Source organism: Babylonia areolata, chromosome 30 (genome assembly GCF_041734735.1).
Source record: "Babylonia areolata isolate BAREFJ2019XMU chromosome 30, ASM4173473v1, whole genome shotgun sequence".
In the NCBI taxonomy this organism is placed as follows: domain Eukaryota; kingdom Metazoa; phylum Mollusca; class Gastropoda; order Neogastropoda; family Buccinidae; genus Babylonia; species Babylonia areolata.
The window spans coordinates 4,495,167-4,505,166 of NC_134905.1; the positions used below are offsets into that span (position 1 = coordinate 4,495,167).

A 10,000-nucleotide genomic window follows, 5' to 3' on the forward strand; every position below is an offset into this window, starting at 1 on the left:
CTCCCTTTTGCTATAAACACATAAAAGATGGTGTCGAAGAACAGCTGGGGGTTCCCCCTGCGATGTGTAGAAAATACGGCCTGTCCTACCACCGAACATTAAGAGCAGTAGGTTCATGGATAACAGACCCATGATCTGGTCACCCTTTCAGTGACATGGGTCCTCTACCTAGCTAGCTGCATAAATGCGAGTTTGGCAGTGAAGGGGGTAAAAAAAAAAAAAAATTTATCGTTACAAAACAAAAATGACCACCAATGATGCGGGGTTGAGAGGGAGGGGTAGGGAGGCGGTGGGGGAGGTGGGGAGAAAGGGAGGCAAGCAAAAACAATTACAGTTTTGCATGGCACACATAGCGGCCGGTAGTCTAAGAGTTAATCTAGCGAATTGCTTCTTTGGTTATTGATTATTGGTTAACATTTCATTTGACATAAGTTCACAGTTGGGCCAACAGCAAAAGTAAGAGCTGTGTTATGAATGGTTTCTCCGTTTCAATGGGGAATCATTTACAGCTTAGTCTTTTGTGAAGGACTGTGACTCTCAAACTAGGAGGCAAAAAGTGCACTGGCTCTTAGTACTGCAGCCTTGGGGTCTAATTGGCCTTTGGGAACCATCCCCAACGCCGACTTTCCTAAAAACCCTCTTGGCCGTGAGAGTGGGGATGTAACTTTGGCAAGACACTCTCCATTATAATCAAATTCAAGCCAAGATAGTCGGGACAACAGTTAGCTCCTCTGCTCTTCTAGCGGTCATAGTCGAACACGACTGACAATCATACATGAATGCAACATTTCAATAACAATTAGCATTGATTATTGATTAACATTTCATTAACAACTGCGGAACGACGACCAGAAAAAAAAAGATATTAAAAGAAAAAAACTTCTTTTACAATGCAATTAGTTAACTCTCTCCATACGAACGGCGAAAGAGACGACGTTAACAGCGTTTCACCCCAATTACCATCATCAAAATATTGCAAGCGGAAAGCTCTTATACTGAAGACGTGAATGTTGACAAAGAATACCACAATTCTGACGACGGAAGCTAAAGGTTGGGTCATTCAGACACCCACTGGACATCCCAGGGGTCTGTGTAGAGGAGAGGAGAAGAGAGGACTGGCCGTACTGAGTGAGTTAAAGCAAACTGACTTTTTTTCCCCGATGTTACTTTATATTCTGTTGTTTATTGTTGATATTTTTATGCTAGCTCTGCCTGTAATGTCCCTGTGGTGATACAAATTCATACATCGAGTGTATTACATTGCCTATTTAGATGATGAATAGTGCAGTATAGACACTTATATGAAGAAATTTCCTACCTGTGCATATCAAGAAAGTGCCCCAAGTTTTGTCTCTTTTTTTTCCCCAATTTATTTATTAATTTATTCATTTATTTGTGATCACGTTTGTTTGGTTTGTTGTTGTTGGTTTTTTGTTTTTGTTTTTGTTTTTTGGGGGTTTTTTTGTTTTGTTTTGTTTGTTTGTTTGTTTGTTTGTTTCTTTTAGTGTTTTTGTTTTTTGTTTGTAACGAAGTGCATATTCAGAACAGTGACAAAAAATATATGTAGTATATGCACCATGTATGTTCTTCTTCTGTATATGTCTTTGTCTTGTTACACTTTCTTTTTCTGCTATGCATTAAGTTAATGTAATGTATTGCATTCGTACAGTTTAGTTGTATCAAGATTTGTGAAATGTAAACAAAAATTTAATGAATGAAAATATTTGGAAAAAAACAACAACAAAAAACAAACAAAAAAAAACCCTTCATTCACTATACTCCAACGATATCTACATTATATACAAACATTTCAATTAATTTGGAAACAAACACACACACAAAAAAAGAACAAACTTCTGAACAAAAAAGTAGTATAAAAAGAAAGAGAGAAAAAAAAAAGAAGAAAGAAAAAGACTGCAAAAAAAAAAAAAAAAAAAAAAAAAAAAAAAAAATCGGTTATTTCATTTCAAATGAAAGGGGACAGCAGAATCTTGTCAATATAATCGGAGTTACTCACTCCTTATATACACAGGCGCACAAAAAAATCGCTTCCACTTAATTGAAAAAAATGATAATAATCATCATCATCATAACAACATCAATAATAACAATAATGACAATAAGAACAAACAATAGTAATAATAATATTGATAATAATAATAATAATAATAATGTCATTATCATTGAATGATTATCATAATGTAAGAAATATTAATGAAAGGAGCACAAACACACCGTATATTCAATATGTTGCCTCCTCCTCCTCCTCCTCCTTCTTCTTCACCTCCCCCTCCTTCTTTAACTCACGTACAACATCATCATCATTTCTTCCTCCTTCTTCTTCACCTCCCCCTCCTTCTTTAACTCAGGTACAACATCATCATCATTTCTTCCTCCTTCTTCTTCACCTCCCCCTCCTTCTTTAACTCATGTACAACATCATCATCATTTCTTCCTCCTCTTCCTCCTTCTTCTTCACCTCCCCCGCCCCCCCCCCCCCCCTCCTTCTTTAACTCAGGTACAACATCATCATCATCATCATCATCATCATCATTTCCTCCTCCTTCTTCTTCACCTCCCCCTCCTCTAACTCAGGTACAACATCATCATCATCATCATTTCCTCCTCCTTCTTCTTTAACTCAGGTACAACATCATCATCATTTCTTCCTCCTCTTCCTCCTCCTTCTTCACCTCCCCCTCCTTCTTTAACTCAGGTACAACATCATCATTTCCACTTCCTCCTCCTTCTTCTTCACCTCCCCCTCCTTCTTTAACTCATGTACAACATCATCATCATTTCTTCCTCCTCTTCCTCCTTCTTCTTCACCTCCCCCGCCCCCCCCCCCCCCCCCCTCCTTCTTTAACTCATGTACAACATCATCATCATCATCATCATCATCATCATTTCCTCCTCCTTCTTCACCTCCCCCTCCTTCTTTAACTCAGGTACAACATCATCATCATTTCTTTCTCCTCTTCCTCCTCCTTCTTCACCTCCCCCTCCTTCTTTAACTCAGGTACAACATCATCATTTCCACTTCCTCCTCCTTCTTCTTCACCTCCCCCTCCTTCTTTAACTCAGGTACAACATCATCATCATCATTTCCACTTCCTCCTCCTTCTTCTTCACCTCCCCCTCCTTCTTTAACTCATGTACAACATCATCATTATTTCTTCCTCCTCTTCCTCCTTCTTCACCTCCCCCTCCTTCTTTAACTCAGGTACAACATCATCATCATCATTTCCACTTCCTCCTCCTTCTTCTTCACCTCCCCCTCCTTCTTTAACTCAGGTACAACATCATCATCATTTCTTCCTCCTCTTCCTCCTTCTTCTTCACCTCCCCCTCCTTCTTTAACTCATGTACAACATCATCATTATTTCTTCCTCCTCTTCCTCCTTCTTCACCTCCCCCTCCTTCTTTAACTCAGGTACAACATCATCATCATCATTTCCACTTCCTCCTCCTTCTTCTTCACCTCCCCCTCCTTCTTTAACTCATGTACAACATCATCATCATTTCTTCCTCCTCTTCCTCCTTCTTCTTCACCTCCCCCTCCTTCTTTAACTCATGTACAACATCATCATCATTTCTTCCTCCTCTTCCTCCTTCTTCTACTTCACCTCCCTCTCCTTCTTTAACTCACGTACAACATCATCATCATCATTTCCACTTCCTCCTCCTTCTTCTTCACCTCCCCCTCCTTCTTTAACTCACGTACAACATCATCATCATCATCTCCTCTTCCTCCTCCTCCTTCTTCACCTCCCCCTCCTTCTTTAACTCATGTACAACATCATCATCATTTCTTCCTCCTCCTTCTTCACCTCCCCCTCCTTCTTTAACTCAGGTACAACATCATCATCATCTTCACCTCCCCCTCCTTCTTTAACTCAGGTACAACATCATCATCATTTCTTCCTCTTCCCCCTCCTTCTTTAACTCACGTACAACATCATCATCATTTCCTCCTCCTCCTGTGCTTCTGAATCTTCTTCTCTTTTTTTTTTTTTTTTTCAACAACTTTTTTAATTCCTCATCATTCACCCATCCATTCCACAAATCTTACATTCATTCATCAACATCTTTCTGCTGCTGTGGTCGTTACACAGGGTTACCTGCAAATGGACAGGACTTCTTTTTTTTTTATCCTCTTCCTCCTCTCTCCTCCTCCTCCTCATGTGTATATATAATCCTTTTACTTCTTTTCCTACTCATCCTTTACGTGTATTTTCTTCTTCAACTACTACTACTTCTTCTCTTCCTCCTCCTTTAACTCGTGTATATATTGTTCTTCTTCTTCTTCTAGGCAACTGCTTGGCAGATGTGGTGTAGCGTATATGGATTTGTCCGAACGCAGTGACGCCTCCTTGAGCTACTGAAACTGAAACTCTTCTTCTTCTTCTTCTCCTCTCCCTCCCTCTCCTCACTTAACTCATGTATATCTTCTTCTCCTCGTCTTCCTTAAACTCGTGTTCTTCTTCTCTTCCTCCTCCTTTAACTCGTATATATATTCTTCTCCTCCTCCTCCTTTAACTCGTAATAAAGCTTCTTCTCCTCCTCCTCCTTTAACTCGTAATAAAGCTTCTTCTCCTCCTCCTCCTTTAACTCGTAATAAAGCTTCTTCTCCTCCTCCTCCTCCTCCTCCTTTAACTCGTAATAAAGCTTCTTCTCCTCCTCCTCGTCTTCCTCCCTCTCCTCATTTAACTCATGTATATATTCTTCTTCTCCTCCTCCTCCTTTAACTCATGTATATATTCTCCTCCTCTTCTTCCTTTAACTCGTGTGTACATCTTCTTCTTCTTCTTCTTCTCCTCCTCCTCCTTTAACTTATGTATATCTTCTCCTCCTCCTTTAACTTATTTATATCTTCTCCTCCTCCTCCTTTAACTCGTATACATCTTCTTCTCTTCCTCCTCATCATTTAACTCATGTACATCTTCTCCTCCTCCTCTTTTAATTCATGTATATCTTCTCCTCTTCCTCCCCCTCCTCTTCCTCCTCCTCCTTTAACTCATGTATATCAGTCTCCTCCTCCTCCTCCTCCTCCTCATCATCATCATCGTCGTCCCCTTGACAGAGTAAAGAGTCAACAGGAACGCCACAGACAATGAAGCGCTCACCAAACGTGGTGTCGTGTCACTGACACCATGCAGTGCCATCCGGAAACGTTGTCCGCCATTTTGTCGGTCAGCTCATCAAGTGGCACATCCGTTTGTCGCTTGGACCGTTGGGTCGCTTAACCTGGCGCGGCGTTTAAGTAGGGGTGTATTTACATATGTGTGTGTGTGTGTGTGTGTGTGTGTGTGTGTGTGTGTGTGTGTGTGTGTGTGCCATACACGTTTGCCCAGAAAACGTGGCCTCATTTAAAAAAAAAAAAAAAGAAGAAGATTATTGATTCTTATTTCATTTTGACTTTTACGTATCTTTCATCATTTTATTTTTATTTTTATTTTTATTATTATCATCATCATCATCATTATTATTATTATTATTATTCAACTGAAGCCTTATTTGTTTATGTTGCCTAATCATATCCATTTTATTTCATGCTAATTAACAACAACAACAATAATGATAATGATGATGATAATCATGATGACGAAGACGACGACAACAACAATAATGATGATGATGATATAACAACAACAACACTAATAATAATAATAATAATAATGATTATGATGATGATGACGACGACAACAACAATGATGATAATAATAACAATAATGATAATGATAATAATAACAGTAATGATAACAATAGCAACAACAACAACGGCAACAATAAGAAGACGAATGATAACAACAACAACAACAACAACAATAGTGGAGTGGTGGCCTAGAGGTAACGCGTCCGCCTAGGAAGCGAGAGAATCTGAGGGCGCTGGTTCGAATCACGGCTCAGCCGCCAATATTTTCTCCCCCTCCACTAGACCTTGAGTGGTGTGGACGCTAGTCATTCGGATGAGACGATAAACCGAGGTCCCGTGTGCTAGCATGCACTTAGCGCACGTAAAAGAACCCACGGCAACAAAAGGGTTGTTCCTGGCAAAATTCTGTAGAAAAATCCACTTCGATAGGAAAAAAACAAATAAAACTGTACGCAGGAAAAAAATACAAAAAAAAAAAAATGGGTGGCACTGTAGTGTAGCGACGCGCTCTCTCTGGGGAGAGCAGCCCGAATTTCACACAGAAAAATCTGTTGTGATAAAATGAAATACAAACAAATATTTGTACAAATAAGACCAGTAAAGCAAGAGGTTTGGCTCTCAAGCCACTGACTAGAGTTTTGCATGCGTGTGAATGACTGGTGTGAAAGCGCTTGGATTTGTCTCTGCACAAGATTCAGCGCTACTTTCTCTTCTTCTTCTTCTTCTTCTTTCTTTGAACATCCACCATCATCATTTTGATGGTTCTGATGTGTATAGAACTGGGTATAGAACTATTATTATTGTTTGTATTATCTTACTAGCGCGTTGAGTTCAAATGTAAGGCCAGGCATATGTTTGCTTTTTGGCGGTGGGTGTTGGGAGGAGGGGTGGGGGGGGGGAGGTCTTTCTTTCTTTCTTTTCTTTTTTTTTTTTTTTTTTTAGCCGCGCATATGGTATCGCGTATTACGATCAGTCTGCATCCTGTGACATCTCATTGAAACTGAAACTGCAACTGCACGGTCACACACACACACATCTATGGGAAGAGTCACCACCACCACCGACCATCCCCGGAGCATTCTATGCAAATGAGGCAACCGGAAGTGCCATCACGTGTTTCCGCCGAGCACGCGCGCCCGTCGCGCGACTGAGGGGAGCATGCGCGTTCTTCTTTCTTTTCTATAATTATATCGTGTGACGGGGTTTTGAACTGACATTGTTTTATATACGTGTGAGTACGGACAGGGGGGTGGGAATGTAGTGTAGTGGTGGGAGGTGGGGTCTCAAATTGGCTTAAGTGTCCACCCCCCCCCCCCCCCCACCCCCCAAGGTTTCTCCCTCTCACACAGACTTCAGTACCCCCCCCCCCACCCCACCCTCCAAGGTTTCCCTCTCTCACACAGACTTCAGTACCCCCCCCCCCTCAAGGTTTCCCCCTCTCACACAGACTTCAGTACCCCTCCCACCTCAAGGTTTCCCTCTCTCACACAGACTTCAGTACCCCCCCCCCCCCCCCCCTTAAGGTTTCCTTCTCTCACACAGACTTCAGTCCCCCCCCCCCCTCAAGGTTTCCCTCTCTCACACAGACTTCAGTAACCCCCCCCCCCCCCTTAAGGTTTCCCTCTCTCACACAGACTTCAGTACCCCCCCCCCCACCTCAAGGTTTCCCTCTCTCACACAGACTTCAGTACCCCCCCCCTCAAAGGTTTCCCTCTCTCACACAGACTTCAGTACCCCCCCCCCCCTCCAAGGTTTCCCTCTCTCACACAGACTTCAGTACCCCCCCCCCCTCCAAGGTTTCCCCCTGTCACACAGTCTTCAGTACCCCCCCCCCCCTGTCCAAGGTTTCCCTCTCTCACACAGACTTCAGTACCCCCCCCCCCTTCAAGGTTTCCCCCTCTCACACAGACTTCAGTACCCCCCACCCCCCTCAAAGGTTTCCCTCTCTCACACAGACTTCAGTACCCCCCCCCCCCCTTCAAGGTTTCCCCCTCTCACACAGACTGCAGTACCCCCCCCCCCCTCAAAGGTTTCCCTCTCTCACACAGACTTCAGTACCCCCCCCCTCCAAGGTTTCCCCCCTCTCACACAGACTTCAGTAACCCCCCCCCCCCCCTCCAAGGTTTCCCTCTCTCACACAGACTTCAGTAACCCCCCCCCCCCCACACACACACACACCTCAAGGTTTCCCTCTCTCACACAGACTGCAGTACCCCCCCCCCCCTCAAAGGTTTCCCTCTCTCACACAGACTTCAGTAACCCCCCCCCCCCCCTTCCAAGGTTTCCCTCTCTCACATAGTCTTCAGTACCCCCCACACACACCCCCCCTGTCCCCACACCTGACGCAGACTTGAGTCTGACACAGGCTTAACAATGATGACACGTGTTGAAAGTTTCCCCTTTTAAGTGTGACACAGACTTAAATTCCCCCCCCCCCCCCCCTCCTCTGGCCCTGACACAAGCGTCAGTCTTAACACTGACACAGGGTCAGTTTTTTCCCCTTCTCCCCTTCTAACTGTGTCAGACAACAACATTCCCCTGATGAGGGGTCGCGAACGTCCCGAAACCTTTGACCTTTGACCTCTTGCCCCCCTCCACCTCCTCCTCCTCCCCATCCTCCTCTTCACTCCACTCACTGTCCACCAAGGGGCTTTCTTCCGTGAACCTGCTTAGGCGTCCGACATTCGTGTTCCGACGATCCCAAAAGGAGGTGGTTGACGACTGGGGTTTGGTTTTACTGAAGTTTGCTGCTGCTGCTGCTGCTGTTGTTGTTTTTGTCGGTTTAGGAAGATGCTTCTTCAGGTTGGACCAGAACTGTTCCTCGTCGTCCTGGGCTTCTTCTATGCTCCGGTCCTGCGGAGACCCAGCATGGTGGTGGTGGTGAAGGAGACTCTGGGGGATCTCGAGGATCTTGAAGGATCGGATCGCTTCGTTCTTCCACGGGTTCTTCTGCTTCTGCTTTTGCTTGTGCTGCTGCTGGCTCGTGGCTGTCCTCTGTGGGCACGAGGAGGAGGCTGCTTGTCCGGGGTTCTGCTGTTGCTGCTGCTGGTGGTGGTGGTGGTGATGACTCGGGTTGTTGGTGTCGGTCTCGTTCTGGGCAGTTTCTTCCTCGTTGACGCTTGGGTGGGTGTCTTCTATGGTGAGCTGGGTATCTTCTATGGGGTGTTGAGTATGTTCTATAGGCCGTTGGGTGTGTTCTATGGGCAGCTGGGTATCCCCTATGGGCAGCTGGGTATCTTCTGTGGGCAGCTGGGTATGTTCTATGGTGAGCTGGGTATGTTCTATGAGAAGCTGGGTATCTTCTGTGGACTGTTGGTTACACTCCACACGGCACTGTGTATGTTCTTTAGTGTCACAGATAACCCTGAGGACGTTACCGTCGTCATCATCGTCATCGTCGTCGTCGTCGTGGTGGTGGTGAGGCCATCTGAGGAAGAGAACGGTGGCGTGGTTCTTTCTGCTGAAGACGACCCTGGTGAGGAACTGGATGTGCTTGTCCTCGGCGATCTCCCGGGCGGAGAAGGTGAGAAGCACACTGTGGGAGTTCTCCACGGCCTCCAGCTGGTCCAGCAACTCCACTGGAAAGACCGACGGAAAGATGGATGGATGGATGGAAGAAAGAATAAACGAACGAACGAACGAACGAAAGAAAGAAAGAATGAATGCATCGATGGATGGATGGATGAAAGAAAGAAAGGATAGATGGATGGGTGGATGGATGGGTGGATGGATGGATGGATGGATGGATGGATGGATGGGTGGGTGGGTGGGTGGATGGATGGATGGATGGATGATTGGATGGATGGGTGACCAAATGAATGAATGAATGGACCAACACACAGAAAAATAGATAGATACCACACCACACCACACCACACCATACAAACACCCCACCACACCACACTAACACCACACCACACTAACACCACACCACTCCACACTAACACCACACCACACCAACACCACACCACACCACTCTAACACCACACCACACTAACACCACACCACACTAACACCACTCCACACTAACACCACACCACTCCACACCAACACCACACCACTCCAACACCACACCACACCACTCTAACACCACACCACACTAACACCACACCACACTAACACCACACTACACTAACACCACACCACTCCACACTAACACCACACCACACTAACACCACACTACACTAACACCACACCACACTAACACCACACCACACCACACTAACACCACACCACACCAACACCACACCACTCCACACTAACACCACTCCACACTAACACCACACCACACTAACACCACACCACACCAACACCACACCACTCCACACCAACACCACACCACTC

At 45.0% G+C, this 10,000-nt stretch overlaps 1 protein-coding gene and 1 long non-coding RNA gene across 2 annotated transcripts in view; both read right to left on the minus strand.

Moving 5' to 3' along the window:
• Positions 1-2,526: 2,526 nt before the first annotated feature.
• Positions 2,527-3,866, minus strand: LOC143275340 (uncharacterized). The gene is made up of 3 exons (XR_013053422.1): positions 2,926-3,866; positions 2,694-2,829; positions 2,527-2,575 (listed from the first exon to the last, which is right to left on the minus strand). It is a non-coding gene; the product is annotated as an uncharacterized LOC143275340 (long non-coding RNA).
• A 4,233-nt stretch (positions 3,867-8,099) lies between these two features.
• Positions 8,100-10,000, minus strand: part of LOC143275389 (uncharacterized) — a 13,508-nt gene continuing 11,607 nt past the window's right edge. Inside the window, exon 8 of the mRNA XM_076579461.1 lies at positions 8,100-9,234. Within this exon, the coding sequence (XP_076435576.1) occupies positions 8,177-9,234 (1,058 nt within the window). The 3' untranslated portion in view covers positions 8,100-8,176. The remainder of the gene's footprint in view (positions 9,235-10,000) is intronic.